The sequence below is a fragment of the Globicephala melas genome, chromosome 15 (genome assembly GCF_963455315.2).
Source record: "Globicephala melas chromosome 15, mGloMel1.2, whole genome shotgun sequence".
NCBI lineage: Eukaryota > Metazoa > Chordata > Mammalia > Artiodactyla > Delphinidae > Globicephala > Globicephala melas.
In genome coordinates, this window is record NC_083328.1 from 63,390,660 (window position 1) to 63,413,012 (window position 22,353).

Genomic DNA, 22,353 nt, shown 5'->3' on the forward strand with positions numbered 1-22,353 from the left:
TGAATATTTAAATATGTTTACATTTCTCTTTGGTTGCTTTTTGTTGCTTTGCAGCTGAGAAAGTTATTCCTTCACAGACCTGAAAAAAGTTTTATTCGTTATAGAATTTCAAGTACATGTCAAAAAGTATTAAAGTACTGGGGTCATGTGGTGTCTTTTTTGACAAGAATACCAACTGTATTAGGGGTCACTGCTGAGGAAACACAAGACGATGATCCTTATTCTCTGTCTGGAGAAGTGACAAACAGCACATCCAGGAGCAGATCCACAGTGCTAAAGGTGGGGTGCAGTAGATAGTCATTTGTGCCAGGAGTTGATAGCACGTGGTCCCTGAGAGCCAGGGCCATCTGGATGCCTTCCTGCATTCGGAGTGAGCTGGTTCTGAGTGGAAGTAAAGACTTGGCTGAGGCAGTGAGGAATGGCAGGGAGCGGGCACAGCCTGAGCAGTGGTGCAAGCTGTGAGAGCATAAAGCAGATGCTGGGGCCAGCAATTGGCTGGGGTAGCTGCTGAGGGCTCATTGTGGATTAATTAATGGGAGATGAGTTTGGAAAGCAAGATGGTGCTTAGATTGACATGGGCTTAGAATTCCAAACTGAGTATTGCCAGCCAGAGTGAATACCATCATCATAGTCAATTCAGCTGTGAGGTTTTGGGTACTGGCAGTGGGTATACAAAACAACTACTGAAGCCCGCATGCCTAGAGCCCATGCTCCACAACAAGAGAAGCCACCGCAATGAGAAGCCCGTGCGCCACAACAAAGAATAGACCCCGCTTGCTGCAACTAGAGAAAGCCCACGTGCAGCAAGGAAGACCCAACACAGCCAAAAATAAATAAATTTAATAAAAGGGGGGGGTTATATAGGGCATTATTTCTAAGCCAAGTTTCAGAAAACATAGTTTAAAAACCTTTTTTATTATAAAGGTGATATATGCTTATCATAAAAGGGAAAGTATAAAGCATTGCCCCAGCAAATAGAAAACGAGAGAGCTTCTGATCCTACTCTGTGTTATCTATTGCTGTGTGACAATATTACTACAAACATAGTAGCTTAAAACAACATATTTATTTTCTCACAGTTTCTGTGGGTTGAGGAGTCTAGGCACAGCTTAACAGGGTTCTCTGCAAGGCTGAAATCAAGGGGCTGGCCAGGGCTGTGTTCTCATCTGAAAAATCTCCTGGGGAAGGGTCTGCTCCAGGCTCACATGGCTGTTGGCAGCATTCAGTTCCTTGCAGGCTGTCAGAGGTACAGTTTTATTATTTTTTTAAATACTCTTCTTCCTCCCTCCCTCCCTCCCTCCCTCTCTTCTTTCTTTCTTTTCTTTCTGTTTATTTATGGCTATGTTGGGTCTTCGTTGCTGCGCGCAGGCTTTCTCTAGTTGCAGTGAGCGGGGGCTACTCTTCCTTGCGGTGCCTGGGCTCCTCTTTGTGGTGGCTTCTCTTGTTGCGGAGCACGGGCTCTAGGTGTACAGGCTTCAGTAGTTGCAGCTCGCGGGCTCTAGAGCACAGGCTCAGTAGTTGTGGTACACGGGCTTAGTTGTTCCATGGCATGTGGGATCTTCCTGGACCAGGGCTCGAACCCGTGTTTCCTGCATTGGCAGGCGGATTCTTAACCACTGCACCACCAGGGAAGTCCCGAGAGCTACAGTTTTTTAGTGGGCACTCTCAGTTCCTTGCCACATGGGCTTCTCCATAGAGTAGGTCACAACATAGCAGCTTGTTGCATCTAGCCCGCAAGGGAGAGTGCCTGCTAGTAAGATGGGTGTTACAATCTTACATAACATAATTATGAAAGTGACATGCTGTCACCTTTGCCTGTTCTATTAGAGGCAAGTTATAGGTCCTGCCCACACTCAAGGAGAGGGGATTACACATGGGCATGAATACCAGGAGGCAGGATTATTAAGAGACATTTTATAGTCTGTTTCTACCCTTCCCCCCCAAAAAAAAAGAAAAAAAAAGAGAACATTCCTTAGAGTTATGCCATTATTAAAAGCAAATGCAAATTCTGTGGACCATTTTACCCCTCATATACCAAGGTATAGTAGTAATTTGGGAGAGGCAAGAGCAGAGGGTGACTTGGGATTTTGAGCCTGGGAGCCTAGGATAGAACTCTATGCTTTGCCTCAATTCTTCCATACAAAAATCCTCAACATGAGGAAGAGCACAGCATTTAAATGGTAATACCCATAACTACTTGCAAATACTGACTTCCATACTACTTTCTAAAACAAAAATAAATTGGTGTCAGTAGTTTACCCTCTATCCCAAGGATAATTTGATTACCCCTGGCTTTTGAACCAGGCAGGCTCCCTGGAGGATTTTTTTTTTTTTTAATTTATTTGGCTGTGCTGGGTCTTTAGTTGTGGCACGCGGGATCTTTGGTTGTGGCATGTGAGATCTAGTTCCCTGACCAGGGATTGAATCCGGGCCCCCTGCATTGGGAGCACTGAGTCTTAACCACTGGACCACCAGGGAAATCCCACTCCCTGGAGGATTTTATTTACATATTTCCTGCCCTTTGTCGCCTAGTAACTGCTCTCATGTTGACAAAGGACCATAGTATCCCTAGAGTGGATGATGTCATTTAGCTAGTGCCATCAGTGACGTATGTTCCAATGAACTGTCCTCCCATTGGGAAATAGACACTGCGTGTGAGACTTGCGATTTTTGTAGACTGTGGCCCAGCAGGCCCTTTTGGCAACCATTTCTCCTGGTTGCTTGACCGTGCTTCCATCACCATATTTCTTTTGTCACAGGAACACCATTCTGGGGAGGAGTGTAATATAATATATAACATAATTGTATTCTTTCTACTGTGAAATAATATGGGTATTATAACATGGAAGAATAGGAAAAAAAATCAGTTTTTTTTACCTTGGAATCTCAAATGCAAAATGGGTACCATTGTTTATATTCTTACTATTCTAAACAAAAAATACACTATTTTATATGTTATTCTTATATATAATTTTGTTTTGCTAAAACTTTGTTTTGAGGGTTTTCTTTAGCATAGTTATGCTATGCATATTCTGTTTTAAAATTCTTCCTTTTAAAATTTAAAACAGGGTTTCCCTGGTGGCGCAGTGGTTGAGAGTCCGCCTGCCGATGCAGGGGACACGGGTTCGTGCCCCGGTCTGGGAAGATCCCACATGCTGTGGAGTGGCTGGCCCGTGAGCCATGGCCGCTGAGCCTGCGCATCCGGAGCCTGTGCTCCGCAATGGGAGGGGCCACAACAGTGAGAGGCCCGCATACCGCAAAAAAAAAAAAAAAAAGTAAAACATTTTTACTGGTTGCATCATTTTGCTGTTCCTGTTGTGCTTTTATTAATTACCACTAACACCTCAGTGCTTGATTAATAAAGGGGGCAATTAGACGTTAAATTTTGTCAGGTCGTGCCCTGGTACATGGATCCCTGGCTGGGATTATGCATAACTTTGTTGGAAGCAAACAACTGTGAGGTCAGTGCCAACCCAGATGACGGCTAATGTTCAAGTAGCCTATTGCAGTTAGTAATAGGCTTTCTCTTCTAATACCTCGTGGAATCATGTGGGAGCCTTGTGAAATAAGTATTTTTATTCCCATTTAATGATAAGGAAACTGTCTTGGAGAGGCTAACTCTCTTGTTTGAAGTAGTAGTACACTGAGATGAGTACTGTAGGAGTAAAGAATGGAGCACATTCCTCATTTCAATATTTTAGTATAAGGAATGAACAGAACTAACTGTAATACAAATAGAAAGGGACAGATACTACAGGATTTATTTTCCATGGAGTACTTATGGGAATTCAGAGAAGGCAGGATAGAATGTTTTTTGCTCAGAGACCAAGGAAAAAGCATCGTACAAGTAGGTGGCCTTTGAAGGCTGAACAGGGCTTGGTTTGCATGTGGGAGAGGTGTGCCAGAGGCCTGCACTGGCTGAACTGGCAGTTTTCATTGTGCATACAGAGGGCTTATTTGGCTGCCATATGGGAAAATTAGGATAAAATTGTGAAGTCTGGAAAATGCAATTTTTCATATCTCTAAAGAATTTGTTGGGTTCAGCTTGCAAGACCTTCATGAAAAAAGAAGCAGTTACTTAAGTCTTGGGGCGTTTGATCTACTTCTTCATTTGTGAGTCTGAAGTTACAGTTTTATTTTCTTTTTTAAATATTTATGTTATTTACTTATTTTCCTTTTTTTTCTGGCTGTGCCAGGTCTTTGTTGCAGCGCGCAGGCTTCTCTCTAGTTGCAGCGTGCAGGCTCCAGGGCACGTGGGCTCTGTAGTTTGAGGCACACGGGCTCTCTCGTTGAGGTGTGCAAGCTTAATTGCCCTGCAGCATGTGGGATCTTAGTTCCCTGACCAGGGATTGAACCAGTGCTCCCTGCACTGGAAGATGGACTGTTTACCACTGGACCACCATGGAAGTCCCTGAAGTTACGGTTAATTGTGTAATTTATCAGATTTTGTCACAGGCTATTATCCACAATTAATTTATACCCTCTTTGCTGCTTGTCTCACCCTGATGCTTGTGTTGATTGTGTTTTCTCCACATTGCAAGGTAGGTTATATTTACCGGCTTATAATCAGCAGGGCTTGCATATCAGTGAGTTATATATATACTTCACTGAGTTGAGTTTATGGGGGGAATCTTATTACTTCCTGAACTTCCGTGGTTGAAGATTCATAATTCTCAAGCCTTTCTTATTCCTTCAGACAAAAACCAGCAACTCATTTTGTCTTATTAACGTTGCCATCTTGAAAAGAGCTCTTGGTTTGGCCAGGGGCTTCATGACAGTGACACCAGGTAGTGTCTTTTCTCTTGGGGAGTTTATCTGTTTACCTGAGCCTCTTTGATCCTAGTACCACCTCTGAGGCAGGTGGCCACCTGAATGCCAAGCTTGTTTACCTTTGGAGGACCAGCTGTTTCCACTTTCTGCTTACCTGTGAGGAATCAATGGTTTTGCTTTTGGGGGTGAAGAGTTTTTATCCTGCGAAACGAAACGTATTTCCTTTTGAGAGGCTTACTGGATTGGTAGACTATCTGTCTTAATCCATTTGGGCTGCTGTAACAGAATACCATAGACTGGGTGGCTTATAAACAACAGAAATGTATTTCTCACAGTTCTGGAGTCTGGGAAGTTCAAGATCAAGGTGCCAGCCGATTCAGTGTCTGGTGAGGGCCAGCTTCCTAGTTCATAAACAGCTATATTCTCACAGTAACCTCACATGGAGGAACGGGCAAGGGAGAATTCTGAGATCTCTTTTATAAGGGCTCTCGTCTTATTCATGAGAGCACTGCCTTTATGACCTAATCACTTCCCAAAAGCTCCGCCTCCAAATACCATCACATTGGGAATTAGGTTTCACCATATGAATTTTGGGGGTCTAGTATAGCACTGTCAGACTAGGTATATCTTTATTTCAGCAGATAGTTTGACCATATCACTTTTAAAATCTATCTATGGACAAGGAGGAAATAGATATATGAGTGCATTGGTAATCTGCACAGGTGCGGTTCAGTTGGTTCAGGTAACTCTACCCAGAGTGTACATTAATTGATTGGTGTCAGCCTGAAGCTTGTTCTGAAGGCTGTCCTCAGCTCTGTCCTACTGGATCTTTATCAACAGCTTGGATAAAGATCTAAGAATACATAGGATTACAGAAATGAGTTATAAAATTCTTGGACTAAAATAATAAGATGGAGTTTATTAGGGTTAAATGTAACTTCCAGCGTATAATCTGATAAAACTTTTGGGGGAAATGGAAACGCACTTGTGTTTTAAAAAGACAAACAGGACAAAGTTCAGGATTTTGGTGGATCAAGCTTGGTGTACTGTCCAGCACCATGTAATATAATATTTTAAAAAATTTTGGGGAGGCTGAATTAGTGAAAGTAAGATGTCCTGAAAGGTGGGGGTAATAATCCCACTGAATGGCCATGCCAGGAATCTTGTGGTTGGTTTTGGATTTCACATTTCTAGTAGGATGTAGACAAAATTGAATGCTTACAGAGTGATGTGTCTCCCAGCCAGAGCTTATGAGGGCTGGTCAAAGGAATGTTTCACTCTGGTTGATAATTATAATATTGGGTTGGCCAAAAAGTGCCTTTTGTTTTTAAGCAAAAATAAAAGACACATTTTTCATTTTCACCAAGAACTTTATTGAACAACATACTCACCCTTATGTTCCACTATCTTCTGCCATTTTTCAGGCAACTTCATAATTCCATCTTCCCCAAACTTTTTATCTTTTTGAGCAAAGAACTGTTCCAGGTGCCTTTTACAGTCTTCCAGGGAATTTTTCCATTAAGAGAATTTTGTAAAGACCATAATGGAAATCCGAAGGTGCAGTGTCTGATGAATATGGTGGATGAATCAGAACTTCCCAGCCAAGCCGTAAGGTTTTGCCTGGTCATCAAAGAAACAGGTGATCTTGCATTATCCTGATGGAAGATTATGCATTTTTTGTTGACTAATTCTGGACGCTTTTCGTCGAGTGCTGCTTTCAGTTTGTCTAATTGGGGGCAGTACTTATTGTAGTTAATCGTTTGGTTTTTCAGCAGGAACTCATAATAGAGGACTCCTTTCCAATCCCACCACATACACATCACCTTCTTTGGATGAAGACCGGCCTTTGGTGTGGTTGGTGGTGGTTCATTTTGCTTGCTCCATGGTCTCTTCTGTTCCCCATTATTGTATAGTAGGGGCCCCCAATTCCCGGGCCGCAGACTGGTACTGGTCCGAGGCCTGTTAGGAACTGGACCACACATCAGGAGGTGAGTGGCGGGCAAGCGAGCAAAGCTTTATCTGCTGCCCCCATTACTGCCTGAACCATCACCCCCCACCCCCACCCCAGGTCTGTGGAAAAATTGTCTTCCAGGAAACCAGTCCCTGGTGCCAAAAAGGTTGGGGGCTGCTGTTGTACAGTATCCACTTTTCATTGCCCGTCACAATTTGTTTTAAAAACGGAACGTTTCCATTATATTTAAGTAGAGAATCGCATGCAGAAATACTGTCAAGAAGGTATTTTTTGCTTAACTTATGTGGAACCCAAACATCAAAGCGATGAACATAACCAAGCTGGTGCAAATGATTTCCAGCGCTTGATTTGGATCTTTTGAGTATCTCGGCTATCTCCCTCATGGTATAAAGTTGATTGTTCTCAATTAATGTCTAGATTTGATCATTGTCAACCTCATTTCAACTGGTTTGCCTTACCGTGGAGCATCATCTAGCGAGAAATCTCTAGCACGAAACTTCGCAAACCACTTTTTTTTTTTTTGCGGTATGCGGGCCTCTCACTGTTGTGGCCTCTCCCGTTGTGGAGCACAGACTCCGGACGTGCAGGCTCAGTGGCCATGGCTCATGGTCCTAGCCGCTCCACAGCATGTGGGATCTTCCCGGACCGGGACACGAACCCGTGTCCCCTGCATCGGCAGGTGGACTCTCAACCACTGCGCCACCAGAGAAGCCCCGCGCAAACCACTTTTGACACGTTCGATCAGTCACAACACCTTCTCCATACACTGTACAAATCTTCTTTTGCGTTTTAGTTGAGTTTTTACCCTTCTTGAAATAATAAAGCATAATATGCTGAAAATGTTGCTTTTTTTTCCATCTTCAGTATTAAAAATGGCTACACAAAAATTCATCAGTTTTGATAAGGTTTTTTGTTTAATGCATGCTGATATGACAGCTGTCACATACAGTCTAGCAAAATTGTTTCGTATGAAGTTAAAGACAAGTGCAACTAGAGCCATCTTACAGAAAAAACCGAACGAAACTTTTGGCCAACCCAGTATCTGTCTCTTGCCACATTCCATAAATGACATAAGCCTGTTTATCAAGATTATTTTATATTTGAAATAATATATATACATTCTTTTCTAAATATTCTTTTTTTAAACTTCTACCGGTCTTTATTAAAAGGAAAACTATTATCTGAAAACAAAGACCCAATGTAGTCTCAGGCTAAGTCTCATTGACAGAACCCCTCAAGCTACAGCCCAGGCACCTAATCTTGGCACTACAATGTTGTCCTTGACTCTGCCCTCTCTCTTCCCATCTCAAACTCTGGGGATTCGCTTCCTACCAGGATATTCCTCTCCAGCCAGGCAAGATATCTCAGCCTCCAGGACCCCACCCTTCCTGCCAGGATGGTGGCCACAGGGTCATCCCCCTATCCCCGCCCCCTACACACCCGGTCAAGGTGACTGCTACACACGCGGGGCCACACTCTCAAATCCAGATGTCTTCATTGTCTTGTCAGCACCCTGGATACACTTGAAACGTCTTTAAAGTCTCCAGCCCATTAACAATAGGGTCACTACAACAATAAGGCAGATGCAAACTCCTCTGAGCTCAGTGTGGTGGCGTACAAAGCTCCTAAAATCTGAGACGTAGGTTCTCCCACCCCACGTCACTCCCTGGGGCATAAGAACTACTACGCATCCCTCAGGCCTCAGCTCGAAGGTTTCTTCTCTAAGAAGCCTGCCCAGCACTCGACGGGCCGAGCCGGGCGCCCTCTCTTGGGGGCCCCGTGCCCCCTCAGTCTGGGCAGAGATGACACCCGGAGTCGGCAAGTGTGCCCGCCCCGGCCCCTTCCAGGGCCAGGGGCTCCTCGGGTGCAGGAGGGAAGCCGAAATGCGCGGTTACGGCGTCCACGTGCTGGGCCTGCGCGGGATTGGGTGCCTGCTCCTCAGACGGGAAGACTTTAACTCCATGAAGATAGGAGTTCCCCGTTGGCCCACAGGCCTTTTTCCCGGCGCTTCCCGACGCCTAAATATTCTTTTCCATTCTAGTTTATCCCAGGATATTGAACAAAATGATAACTATATAGTAATAAGAGCTGATATTTATGGAACACTTATTATGTGCCAGGTGTTTTTCTAGAATCTTTGCACGTAATTCATTTAATTCTTACACCTCAGTGAAGTAGTTACTGTTATTACTATCTCCACTCTGCACATGAGGAAACTGAGGAGGCAGGAGGAGTAATTAGAGGAGACAGGATTTGAACCAGGCTGTCCAGCTGCAGAGCCCACACTTTTAACCACCATCCTGTCTTTGCCTTATGCAAATGGCCCGTGTGTGTACACAAGGGTGCAAAGGTTTTGAATAGAAAGAGTGGCAATTCTTCATGGAATTGGTTCAAAGTTCTCATTATTTTTAACTTTTTTTTTTTAATTCAAAGGTATTTGTATTTTGGCATTCTTCTTTTCTATTATAAATAAGTTGATCACAAACAGGGCTTCAAACACAAGCCAAAGGATGGCTGAGTTTACTGTAGCTGAACTTGACTGCTGAGGTCCTCAGGTGATAGTAGGCAGGGTTGATGCTCTCTGACCTCCTCGGACCTTAGCTTTCTTCACACAGTGGTAAGTGGAGTTTTCTGCAGTGATTTTTTGAAACAGTGTCAGATGGAAAGGGAACTATTAGGTTCGACCATATGAAATGGCCAATATCTAATCTACAAAAACGGCAAATTCGTATGGTTCAACTTAATAGGCCGAAGGGGAGGAAATTCCACAGAAACTGTTTGTATTTTAAGAAAGAATTTTAGGATGTATTGGAGGTTTGAATTTTGAATTTCTTCACTGACTTTTTTGTTTTTCCTGTACAACTGTTTGTGTGAGAAGTATGTATTCCATTTCATTTCATGTTACTTTTTCTTAACTGTATCTGATTTGAACCTCTTTGTTATGTCTCTTGACATGGATAGAAAGTGATATAAGGCATTATGCTTTGGGATGTGTATGTGTATATAATTTGTTACTTGTTTAAATGCCTATGTAACAGAATCCATCAGATCATCAAGCCTACCAGTTTTATGTATGTATGTATGTATGTATGTATGTATGTATGGCTGCGTTGGATCTTCATTGCTGCATGCAGGTTTTCTCTCACTGCAGCGAGTGGGGGCTACTCTTCGTTGTGGTGTGTAGGCTTCTCATTGCAGTGGCTTCTCCTGTTGCGGAGCACGGGCTATAAGTGTGCGGGGCTCAGTAGTTGTGGCTCATGGTCTCTAGAGCGCAGGCTCAGTAGTTGTGGCGCACAGACTTAGTTGCTCTGCGGTATGTGGGATCTTCCCGGACCAGGGCTGGAACCCATGTCCTCTGCATTGGTAGGCGGATTCTTAATCACTGTGCCATCAGTCCCAAGCCTACCAGTTTTATAATCATACCCTAGTGCTGATTTTGAAAGGTAGAGGATGATTCAGATTGAGCTTAATAATTTTTTTTATTCCTTCTGATTATGGAATAGACTTGAAAAAGTAATCATAATATTTACCAAAAGTTCAGCATGCTATTCACTTCTAATGGAAATTGTGTCATTGCATTTAGGAAGAATTTGATTCACTCAAGAAAGTTCTGTCCATTCAGGATATTCCTGGGTGACTTAATCTGTAGAGTGGGAGTGATTTGAGTTTATGGTGATTGCTCTCATTAGGGTGAGGGCATTGTGAAGGGAGTCTTCAATAAACGGAGTTTCTAACACTCATGAATTCCTTGTGACAGCATTACTTTTTGTCATTGATTCATGACAGACCATTGCCTTCAGTTTATTTGGTTTGGGGAGAGGGTGTCAGACTTCTTTTTCTCTCTTTGAATTTGATCATTGAGTTCTCCAAGTTTTCCACATGCCTTCCAGCTCCATTCAGTTGGTTGTCTTTTTTTCCTCCTCTTTTCTGAATCCTCTTGATCAGAGTACACGGTAGTGAAATCTCAAAAGCGCAATACTAAAAGCTTTGTAATAGTTACTTTCCTTGTGCAAAAACCATTGTAAGATCCTTTCAGTTTCATAAAGAGATCCCACCAGAATATTCTCTAGTCTTGTCTACACAAAGGTATCGGGATGGTAGAAAGTCTGAATCTGGTCCAACCTATGAATAACAAGTGCTAGGTTGGATCCCTGATTTTTTTTTTTTTTTTAGGATTTTCCCTTGTTCTTCTGAAACCCTGAGAACTTGTGTGGCTCCTTTAAAAAAGAAAAAAAAAAGTTGATCTCTTCTTTCAAAAGATGAATCACAGTTGAGTCTCTGTTATTTACCCTGAAGTTACACCATTCTTTCAAACAGCGGTAGTCATTGATGTCTCCGTCTACATATGCATGCTGCTCTCTCACTCTCTGTTGCCATGTGTTGTGTTAATGCATGTATTGTAATAGTTCGAATAAGCATGAGGGATCTTTGTTTTTTTTTTTTTTTTTCAGTAACAAATACTTGTAAGAAAACAGATGATTTTGTGACATCTAAAGCACCAGCTGTCGACCTAGATCACAAGTTTAGGTGCAAGGTTGTGGATTGTTTAAAATTTTTCCGCAAAGCCAAACTGTTGCACTATCACATGAAGTATTTCCACGGAATGGAGAAGTCACCAGAGCCAGAGGAGAACTCAGGAAAGAGGCATGTCCAGACGAGGGGCTCTTCAGCTTCAGACAAGGCCAGCCAGGAGAGCCTGACCAGGAAGCGGGTCTCGGCCAGTTCCCCAAGTAAGCATTTTGGTTCTGGGTTGTATCTGTATCATGAAGGGCTGACACAGAAAGCGGGTGTTAGGTTGGTCTGGTCCAGTTGAGTCCCTCAAAATTGAAAATGACAAGTGATCCTCAGGAATTGCCTTGTGGAGTTGTAGCCTTCTTGGAGGAAGTAGAAATACCTGACTCTTATTCTTACCTCCACCTCTTGCTGCTCAAGTTAACCTTGACAAAGTCACTTAGCCTCTGAAGGTCTTGGTACTCTTGGTATGGAGTGGGAACAATCAAGGAAAGGGAGCTCTGTTAGAAGCCAGCAGGAGAACTAGTGCTCAGAACAGCATGGGTGCAGTCATCCCATCCCTGCTAACAGAACAGAAGAACTAAGAGGTGATGTGGAATTCTCCTTCTGGGTCCAATGTTGTCATAATTGTAACCGAAGATATTTTCTAACAACACTGTTTATTTTACATAGAAGCTACAGTGGTGGTAGTAAGGGTTACCATAAAATCTCATGTTCACGTCTTATTCTAAAACTTACAGAAATTGAAAAATTACATGTTTCTTGGGAGTTTCAGAATAATTAATGAGTTTCCAGTAAATTCTACAAGCTTCCCAGCTTCGTTTTACCTGAAATTGTAACATCACTGTATATTTTTTGGCTTGAACTTCTCTGTTAAAATACATAGGCATTAGATGGTATATGGAACTCCTGGGACATCTGACAGTGTTCCCAAGGGAGTACAGAGTTGGGTTTCAGACAGCAGGTCAGGGCCATGCAGACTAAGGTGATCTCTGACCCTGTGAGAGGTCAGTTCTTAGCCAGGCTGTGAAGACATAATGTGTCAAGTGGCAGTTTCTTAGTCATATGTGCTGCATTATCCATTAGAAATATAATGTGAGTCAGCCTGTAACTTTTTCTTATAGCCACATTTTAAAACGTAAAAAGAAACAGGTGAAACTTCTTTCTTTTTTTTTAATATTTATTTATTTGGCTGAGTTGGGTCTTAGTTGCAGCACGCAGGATCTTCGTTGTGGCACACAGGCTTCTCTTTAGTTTTGGTGTGTGGGCTCTGGAGCTCGCAGGCTCAGTGGTTGCAGTACATGGGCTCTCTAGTTGTGGCGTGTGGGCTTAGTTGCCCCGCAGCATGTGGGATCTTAGTTCCCCAACCAGGGAACAAACCCACGTCCCCTGCATTGGCAGGTGGATTCTTTACTACTGGACCACCAGGGAAGTCCCTGAAATTTCTTTTAATAAATTTTGTTAACTCAAAATATCCAAAATACTATTATTTCAGCTTGTAATCAGCATAGAAATTACTATTTAATAAACTATTATATATTCTTTTTCTTGTATTAAGCCTTTAAAATCCAGTGTGTGGGACTTCCCTGGTAGTACTGTGGTTAAGAATCCGCCTGCCAATGCAGGGGACACAGGTTCAAGCCCTGGCCCGGGAAGATCCCACATGCCGCAGAGCAACTAAGCCTGTGCGCCACAACTACTGAGCCTGTGCTCTAGGATCCGTGAGCCACAACTACTGAGCCCGCGTGCCACAACTACTGTAGGCCATGTGCCTAGAGCCCCTGCTCCACAAGAGAAGCCACCACAATGAGAAGCCCACGCACTGCAGCGAAGAGTAGCCCCTGCTCACCACAACTAGAGAAAGCCCACCCGCAGCAACAAAGACCCAACGCAGCCAAAAATAAACAAATAAAATAAATTTTAAAAAAAATCCAGTATGTGTTTTACATTTACTGAACATTTCAGTTCAGACTAACCACATTTCAGGTGCTAGTAGCTGCATATGGCTGGTGGCCACAGAATTGGCCCACGCAGCTCGATTACTAGCTGTAGACTAGCTGTAGGCAGTCTAGCTGTGCACTTGGCGAGCCCAAGTATTGAGCTAAAAGGAGCTGCCTGAGGAAGGCCAGCTGGCCAGTAGTCACCCAGGAGGGGCTCCCCATGTGGGCTGCAGGGCATGGCAGCACTCTCCACCTTAGTGACTTCACCAGAGTCCTGCTCAGGTACCCACCAGTGGATGGATATCTCTCAAAGCCGGGTGGTCTGAATCAGATAGCAGTAAATGATGCTCAATGCCAGGTGCCAGTTATTTATTTAAAACGAAGCCAACAGCTATCAAAACTCCTCTGTCTAGCTTAGACCTTGTTTATTGAGCATTGGAGCAGAGCACTGGAGTTAGAAATGCCTCAGGCTAAGATAGATTGACTTGTTCATTCAACGACTATTTATCGACTGCCTCCCTTCTGGAGAGTAAAAAGGAAACCTAGGTCTCATTCTGCCTGGTGCTCTTGGTTGTGGGTATTCCTGGCACAAAGAAGAAAGGACAGGCTCAGTTGTTAGGTGGGAGCATCCTCTTGCCTGGGCAGTGCTTGTTTTATTAGGGCCACTGATTCCTTAGGGATGTTCATAATGTCTTACTGGCCAGTCCCACTGGCTTTGGTGGCCATTCTGTGTCCTTTAGATAAGTTTATATCTCTCTGCCATTGAGTACATGGTTCATTCTGGGGGCAAGCTTATTTCTGAGAACTTGAGAGAGACCTGTCAATGAGATCCTTTCCTCCCCTCCATGTGTCACCTGGCCCAGGTCTCACCTGGAGCAGTGGCCAACTCAGCTGCCTGGGAGTCACTGGGTGACTTGTTAAAAGTACAGATTTGGGCTTCCCTGGTGGCACAGTGGGTGAGAGTCCGCCTGCCGATGCAGGGGATGCGGGTTCGTGCCCCGGTCCGGGAAGATCCCACATGCTGTGGAGCGGCTGGGCCCGTGAGCCATGGCCGCTGAGCCTGCGCGTCCGGAGCCTATGCTCTGCAATGGGAGAGGCCACAACAGTGGGAGGTCCGCGTACCGCAAAAAAAACAAAACAGATTTATTGGACCCAGCTTTACAGCATTCCAATTCAGTGGCTCTAAGTTCAGAATCTGTAGTTTTTGTACACACACACACACCCAATATAAAAGTGATATATGATTGTGGTAAAATCCATACAAAAGAATACTAAGGGGAAAAGCCTCCCTCCCACTGGTAGCCCCACCTCCCTTGCAGATATACCTATTTTTAACAAACTCTTTTATAACTTTTCAGATATTTTCTGTGCGTATCCAAACTGCACATTTCTTATATGTCTAATAGAAAATATCTTTTTATACAGTTGGTATCATATGCAGCTTGCTTTTTTCATTAAAGATACCTTGGCCCTCATTTCATGTCAGCATAGATAATGTGGCTCTACCTCATTTTGACAGTGGCCATTATTCCATTGTATGGGTGTACTGGACTTTAAACATTTTCCTACAGAAAATTATGATTCACCGATTTTTTCACTCTTACCAAGCGCTAAAGCAAAGTAAACCTTCCTGAAGATTAATTTGCTCTTGTGTATGAATAAATTCATGCGATAAGTTCCTGGAGGCGGGATTTGCTTGGGAAAAGGGTATGCATATTTAAATTTCTGATAGATGATGCCAAATCACCTTTCAAAGAGCTTATCCCAGTTTGTAATCTCCCACCAACTGGTTATGCACACCAGTTTCTTTACAATCTTATCAGTATTATCAAATTTTAAATTATTGCTAATCTGATAGGTAAAAAATATTGTAGTGACTTTAGTCTTTTATTTTAAAAATTCTGGAATATTTTAAATATATAGAAAAGTACACAGGATTATATAGAGCAAACATGTATGCATCTAACCCCCACCTACACTTAAAAAATGTTAACATTTTGCCATATTTCCTTCAGATTTTTTTAAGGGAAACAAAACACTAGGATGAGGTACAAACCCCCTGAATTGCTTTTCCTTTCTTTCCCTTTATGCTTTCCCCAATACATGCATATATGTTGAGAAATAATGTATAGTATTTAAAAAATTTTTTACTGGAGTATAGTTGATTTACAATGTTGTGTTAGTTTCTGCTGTACAGTAAAGTGACTCAGTTATACATATACATATATCCACTCTTTTTTAGATTCTTTCCCCATATAGACCATTACAGAGTATTGAGTAGAGTTCCCTGTGCTATACAGTAGGTCCTTATTAGTTATCTATTTTATATAAAGTAGTATGTATATGTCAGTCCCAGTCTCCCAATTTATCCCTCCTCTCCATATAGTATTTTCGAGTGTTATTAACATTTATATTGGTAAATGATAGAGTATTTTATGTGTTTTAAAAATATGTATAAATAGTATCATATACTTACTCTTTTGGAACTTGTTGCTTTTTGTTTAGCATTATGTTCGTCTTCATCCCGGTTGAAACCTGTAGGTGGATCTCGTTGATTCTTCAGCTGGTGTATTGTGGGGTTTTGGGCACGCCCATCCCCCCTTGTAGGTGTAACTTTTTTTTTTTAAACAATAGTTATGTATGCCAGAGTTTATTTAACCCCTTCCTACTCAGGGTCATTGAGGTTTCTAGTTTTATACTTTTGTAGATGATGCTTCAGGGACTGCCTGTGTACACATCCCCTGTGCGTGATCATTTCTTTTGAGTATTTACCTAGAAGAGGAATTGCTAGATGGAAGGGTTTTAGTTAATGCACCAGAATGTACTTGAAAATGGTGGTTCTGACTTCAACATTCCTGTCAGCTCTGTGATTTGTCTATATCCCCACCAGCTTTTGGTATTATCTGACATAAGTTTGCCCAATCTTAGGAATTTGAAGTGATTATCTCCTTGTTTTTCCTCAAGGAGAAAAACGTTTGTTTTGTACCTTTTAAATGAGAGTCGTAATTGTTACAAACCTCCCCTGTTTCTGCTGGGCTCCCACCGCAGCGCCATTCTCGGACAGCCTGAGAGAGGAAACCGTGATGTGAGGGATTTGGTCTGCTCTGAGGACGGTTCTCTCTGAGCCCCTATCTCTGTGGATTGGCCTGGCTTGCTGGTTGGCTCTGGTCAGCTGACCTCTGACTTTAGTCTGCACCCTCCCCTCCTCCTTCCCTTTTCAGTGCTGTGGTGGAAGGAAGGAAGGAGCAGTGGTCGGGGAGCCTGAAGGTCTGAGTTTGAGACCCAGCTCTGCCACTCAAAGTTCTGTGGTATTGATTAAATCCCTCATCTTCTAGTATGTAACATGGAGGTTAAACTACTTGCCCCCCCGAAAATGCTGGGAAGGTCTTTATGTTAGGCATTGAAAATTATTTTGAAACGTGCACACATGTTCAAAGCAGCACTCTTCTTAAGAGCCCTAAATTGGAAACAGCTCAAGTGTTTATTCACAGTAAATAAATGTGTGAAGAATAAATCGAGTAAATAAATTGTGGTGTCTTGATACAGTGGAATACTATACAGCAGTGAGTGAATGAGCTACAGCTATACCCACCAACATCTCACAAATATAATGTTGAGCCAACGAAGCTAACATAAACTCATATATATGATATGGTAGATATGTATATAAGGTTCAAAAACAGATTAAAATGAATCTGTTATGTTTGGGGTCAGTACAGTGGTTATCCTTGGGGGTAGGTGGATGAATGACTGAAAGTAGGGCAGGGAGGAGACTCCTGGGGTGCTGGGGTTCTGTTTCCTTATCCGAATGGTGATTATAACAGATAATCATGGTAATTGTCCGAGGAGGCACCTTGCCCTGAGTACAGGGTGGGTGTTCCCGCACAAGAGGGTGTGCGGACCTCTTGTTTGGTTTTGGAATTCCTGATTAACTATACTTGAGGGTCTTGATTTGTGTTGAGTAATATGAGCAGGCTTGGAGTCAGCACACCTGAATTTGAATCTAGCCTCCACCGCTTGCTTCCTCTGTGAACTCGGGCAAAGAACTGTGAGCTTCAGTTTCTCCATCTGTGAAATGGGGATACGTACCTACCTCAGAACTTCGTTACATTAAATGACATAATGTAAAATGCTTAGCACAGTGTCTGGCCTACAGTAAACTCTTAATAAATACTACGTCTTTATCTTAGTGAAAACATTAACCCAGGCGGTCAGAGAGCTGAGTTCTAAACTCATCTGACCTCTGATAAGCTGCAAAACCGATAGACAAGGTGTTGCCATGTTGATAAAATGAAGAAACCTGAGTGAGTGATTTTCTATTTTTATGTACTACATTTGGGTCTCATACCAATATACCGACATGGGATTTCTAAAATTCTCTCTCAATACAGAAGGATCCCTTTCACTGGGGTTTGGAAGTCCCTTGGTGAATTGGGGAAATGTGCCTGACAGGTTTTAAAATAACAAGATCTGCTATGGGAATACTCGCCAGGCTGGCAGGGGTGGACAGTTACAAAATGCTTTAGGGGGAACAGAAGGGTATTTCAAATCCCTGTGTTTTAACTTGTTACCCCCCTGCTGGTCCTTCGTAAAACCGGTCAGTTTGGTGGCTCAGTGTACCACACAGGCCTCTCACCCACGTTGGGGTATAGCCTGGTCATTCCTGTACCCTCTCAGATGGAGAGCAGGCTTGTGCAGCCAGGAAGGGACATTTCCCCCCCGACCCCTACGCCCCCATGTCAGGTGGACACAGACCATTTCACAGCTCTCCCAGGCCTGATTGCTGAGATTGCCAGCAGTTCCCAGGCTGAAGCAAACTAGACCATTCATCTTGCTGTGCTCTAGCTGGGAAATTAAAAACCTGGCCACTCGTCCTGCCTCTGCCACTCACCAGCAGGAGCCTCAGTTCTCACCATCTGTGAACTGGGGTCAGTCGACATGTTCAGCCTTCATCACGTCGCTGGATATCAATGAGAGCAAACACAGAGGCACATTCAGCATACTCCATAGGCCGCAGCCCTCCAGAAGGCACCCCCTGTTCCAGGCATTGCCCTCACTTTTTTCTCATCAGAGTCTCCCGTTTCCTCATGGATTTGCTGGGTACTTGACTAACCTGATGACTAAATTTCTTAAGATTTGAAAGAATAAAACCAGCTAAACAGATCATCTGTTCTCTCAGCACATCTAGTTTTCACCTCAGCTTCTAAGAAAGCTCTTATCTTTAGGGGTGGAATTTCAGACAGTGGGGGGAGTTCAAGTGGGGAGATGTTTCAAGGTGAGACTCTGACACCAGGCAGCTTGTGTCCTAGTTCACAGGCAGTGTGAACTTGACGCTGTGCTTAAGTGAAAATCAAAATATTACAGAATGTGTGCTGCTTGGGACAGCACAATTACTGTACTGTAATTGGGGACAGTTATTTGGGGACAATTACTGTAAAGAAGTGCTCCCTTTATGCCAAGTACTCTGATTATGGGAACTTGGGTTCTAATAGATTTCTCAGATGGAGATTTCTGGGGCTTCTGGTCCAGCAGGACCAGAAAACGCTCTGCAGAGATTTATTTTTTGGTCTATCCTCCCCAACCATTTTCCTGCTGGTAAAGTTAGGCAGGAGAAGCAGTTCTGGTCTGAAGTCCACAGACTCTATCTTAGTAGCAATTCTGCTCCTGTTCACTTGTGATCTGAGCTCTTCACAGATCTGATTTACTCCTTTCCAAAATCATGATGTAGGACTAGGTATGAATGAGGCAGGGCTCTTTCATGAGGGAAGAAAAGCACATAAACAGTTACAGTGAGGACTACTAAGTTCTATGTAAAGAACGTGTGAAATGTTGTGGAAACACATTCAGATTTTGCCTGAAGAGCAGGGGCTGGGATGTCGAGAGGAGGAGGTGACATTTGAGTTAGGCCTTAAAGTGTGAGGGTAGGTACGGGGTGAACCAGAAGGCAGGGGAATAGGAAAGGGATCCCTATGCTGGGAACAAGCAGAACAAAGTTCAGAGGCATTGAGAGGAACAGATTGTCATGGTTGTCTGTCCCTAAGGTACCCCTTCTGACTCTGGCCTGCAGATGTTTCCTTTTCGCTCAGCCAGGCCTTTAGTCCCATAAGTTAATTTGGAAGGTCAGTTTAGATTTGCTTTTCCAAATGAGGTTTCATAGAATACCAGAATCCATTTAGTAAATTCTCTTCCAGGGGTGAGCTTAGGCTTCCTTGGTGCTTGTGTTTGATTCTGCATAGGTGAGTCCAGTCCTGAGTAGAGGTTTGCTGCAGAAAGAATATTTGAGGATCAAAGGGAGGCTCACCTGTGCTCATTACCTATTGTTACATCCATTTCATTCGTATTCTCACTCTGGGTAAACCTTGGCTTTAGGCCGAAAGGAGCCTTGGAACACCAGAGTGGACAGTTCTTTGTATCTTTTCTTGTGGTTCTAGACTGGCCTTCTCACAGAACCGTGCCCTCTCCCCTTAAAGGGAAGGGAGAAATAGGAGCTTAATTAGGATATAGATTATGGTGCCTTAAAGAGAATACCAAAGAAGCTGGCTTAAGACAAAGGGTTATTTCTGTCTTTGGTCAAACTGCAGGCTCTCCACAGTGGCTCTGCTGTGGCTCTGAGCAGGTGTCCAGGTGTCCAGGGCCAGCTTCCTCCTGAGTGCCCCACCAGCCCAAGGTGTTGCTCTCTCTGTGTGGACCCAGATCGCTCACCACCTTGCCTGTCTTTCTGCAGCTGCGAAGGGAAAGGCGAGGCATGCCTTTTTCCTTTAAGGGCACAACCCGGAAGTGCCACACATCACTTCTGTTCATATCCCATGTGCCAGAACATCTGTACGTGGCCACACCTCACTCAGGGGAAGCTGGAAAGTGTACTTTTTTCCCTTTGGGAGAAGTGGGTATTGGAGACTGCATGGCAGTCTCTGCCATATGAGCCAAGGTAGAAAAAGGCAGGGCTTGAGGGAGGGGTTTATTGGAGGGCCCCTTTGGGCCAGTGTCTGTGTGGGATCCATGGTGGGGGACTAATTGGAGATGAGGCTGGAAAGATAGACAAGGTGAGGGACTTCCTTGGTGGTGCAGTGGTTAAGACTCCACGCTCCCAGTGCAGGGGGCCCGGGTTCAATCCCTGGTCAGGGAACTAGATCCCATATGCATGCCACAACTAAGGAGCCCACACGCCGCAACTAAGGAGCTGGCGAGCTGCAACTGAGGAGCCCACCTGCCATAACTAAGGAGCCCACATGCTGCAGCTGAGGAGCCCGAGAGCTGCAAGTAAGACTCGGTGCAACCAAATAAATAAATAAATATTAAAAAAAAAAAAGAAACACAAAGTGAAATGATGGTGTTAGGCCATGAGACCATTTCCTCTGATAGGTGGTGAAAATCCCTCCAAGAGCATACCCACGCCTGCTCTGCCCTTGAGTTGCCCTCCCCTTGTACAGGTCAGAACAGACTCTGGTCACTGCTTGTCCCTGGCATGTGGCAGTGCTCTGTGGTGTACAAGCAGTTCTCCCATAGGGGAGGGTGATGTCATTTTTTTCCTCTTCCCTCCTGGAAGCAGCAGTCTGATGTCCTTCTGCTATCATAACATAGTGATCCGAGGGAGAAATAGAGAGCAGACTGTATAGAGGGAGCAAGAAGGGCTCTGGTATTTCTCCTGATGGGCACCTGCAGCCTGAGGAGAGGACGAGTGGCCATCTGGAAAAGCTTCGCCCTCCTCAGGCGACAAGCTGCTCTCTGATCCAGAGCCCTGACAGGAAGTTGCTCTTTGTCCAGCCAAGTCTGGGCATTCAAGAAGAAGCTCTGTAGCCAAGTGTCTGTTCTGTGGGTCATGGAACAATTGGTCAAGCTGTTCAGAGAGAGAGCTGACCACAGACGAGTACCACCTTCCAGGGAGAGAGTATCGCAGGCGAGATAACAACAGCTAATTTTGTGCCGGGCACTGTTCCAAGTTCTTTACTTGTATTGTCTTGTGTAATCCTCAAAAAAAAACCCTATGAAGCAGGTACTATTGTGATGACTTTATGGATTAGAAACTGAGATGCTGATGAAGTGGATTAACTTGAACCAGTATAGACACATCTAGCATGTAGTGGAGCCACAATTTGAATCTAGTTGCAGAACACGTACTCTCACTTTTAGGCTCTGCTGTCTTTTAGGATTCCATGGGAGGATGCCCTGGCCCTGGGCCCTGGGCCTTGAAGTGGGCAATAGGAGTGCCTCCCTGTAGGAGACTTCTGTGCACATGGGTAGTCCGAACGAGTGAGTGAGTTCTGCCTGTTGTCACCTTGTCTGCCCCTGTTCCTCAGGGACTCACCTGGGTTAGCTTAGTCCCTGCTGGGCAGTTCTCCCTATGAGCTGTGTCACCTACGGCCACATGTGACTTTACAGTCTTCAGCCAGAAGCCAGGTGAGCCTATGAATGCTTTCTCTCTTCCCTCTGTGTTCAGAGAACACAGGTTTCTGTAGAACAATTTCCTAGAATATCTCTTCTTTTTATCCTCAGTGCTTACTCCTCTAATTGAAGCCTCAGGAGTGGACTCTTTAAAGCTTAATATGACCATATTTCTGACTAGCTGCAGCACTTGGGATGCTTTTAGTTACAAGTAACGGGAGACCCAATTCAATCTGATTCCACAATAAAGGGGATGTGTTAGTTCACGTAATAGGGAAGTCCATGGGAGGTGTACTGCTCCAGGCCTGTTGGTTGTCTTATCGTCTCACCTCTCAGTGCTGTTTTCAGGTTAAACCCTTGTGGTCAGAGGATGGAAGCCAGTATCATTTAAGACTCCATGCTGCTTCATTCAAATCTAACAAGAAAGTAAGATTTTAATAAACTTTGGACCAGAGTCCCGAGTTCGGGTTGGATTACTCTATTCCTGTCCCTGCCTTATGAACCAGTTGCCCCAGGCTCAGATTGTCTAAGCCTATGACTGTGACAAGGGGCATGGCATTACTCTTATAAGTTTAAATGAGTGTGAAGTCAGTCCTGTCCAAATCCCTTAGGTGCTGCACAGTGAAGGAGGGGTAGAAGAGATGCTGGGAGATATCCACAATTTTGGCTACACCCAGCAAAATCTGCACAGCCGGGGAAAGGGTGGTGGTGGTGTTGAACTGTAGAGCAGATCCATGCCCTGTGCTCATTTCCTGTATCAGGGACAGTGCACAGGGC

At 44.0% G+C, this 22,353-nt stretch overlaps 1 protein-coding gene across 6 annotated transcripts in view; it reads left to right on the top strand.

Moving 5' to 3' along the window:
• The window catches only part of PHF20 (PHD finger protein 20), a 133,333-nt gene that overhangs the window by 78,252 nt on the left and 32,728 nt on the right, over positions 1 to 22,353 (top strand). For 5 of the 6 annotated variants that reach the window (XM_030830718.2, XM_060284680.1, XM_060284682.1 and 2 more), the window contains one exon: positions 11,194 to 11,472. The exons of the other annotated variant lie outside the window; for it this stretch is intronic. In XM_030830718.2, the coding sequence (XP_030686578.1) occupies positions 11,194 to 11,472 (279 nt within the window). The remainder of the gene's footprint in view (positions 1 to 11,193; positions 11,473 to 22,353) is intronic. 6 annotated transcript variants of the gene reach the window in all.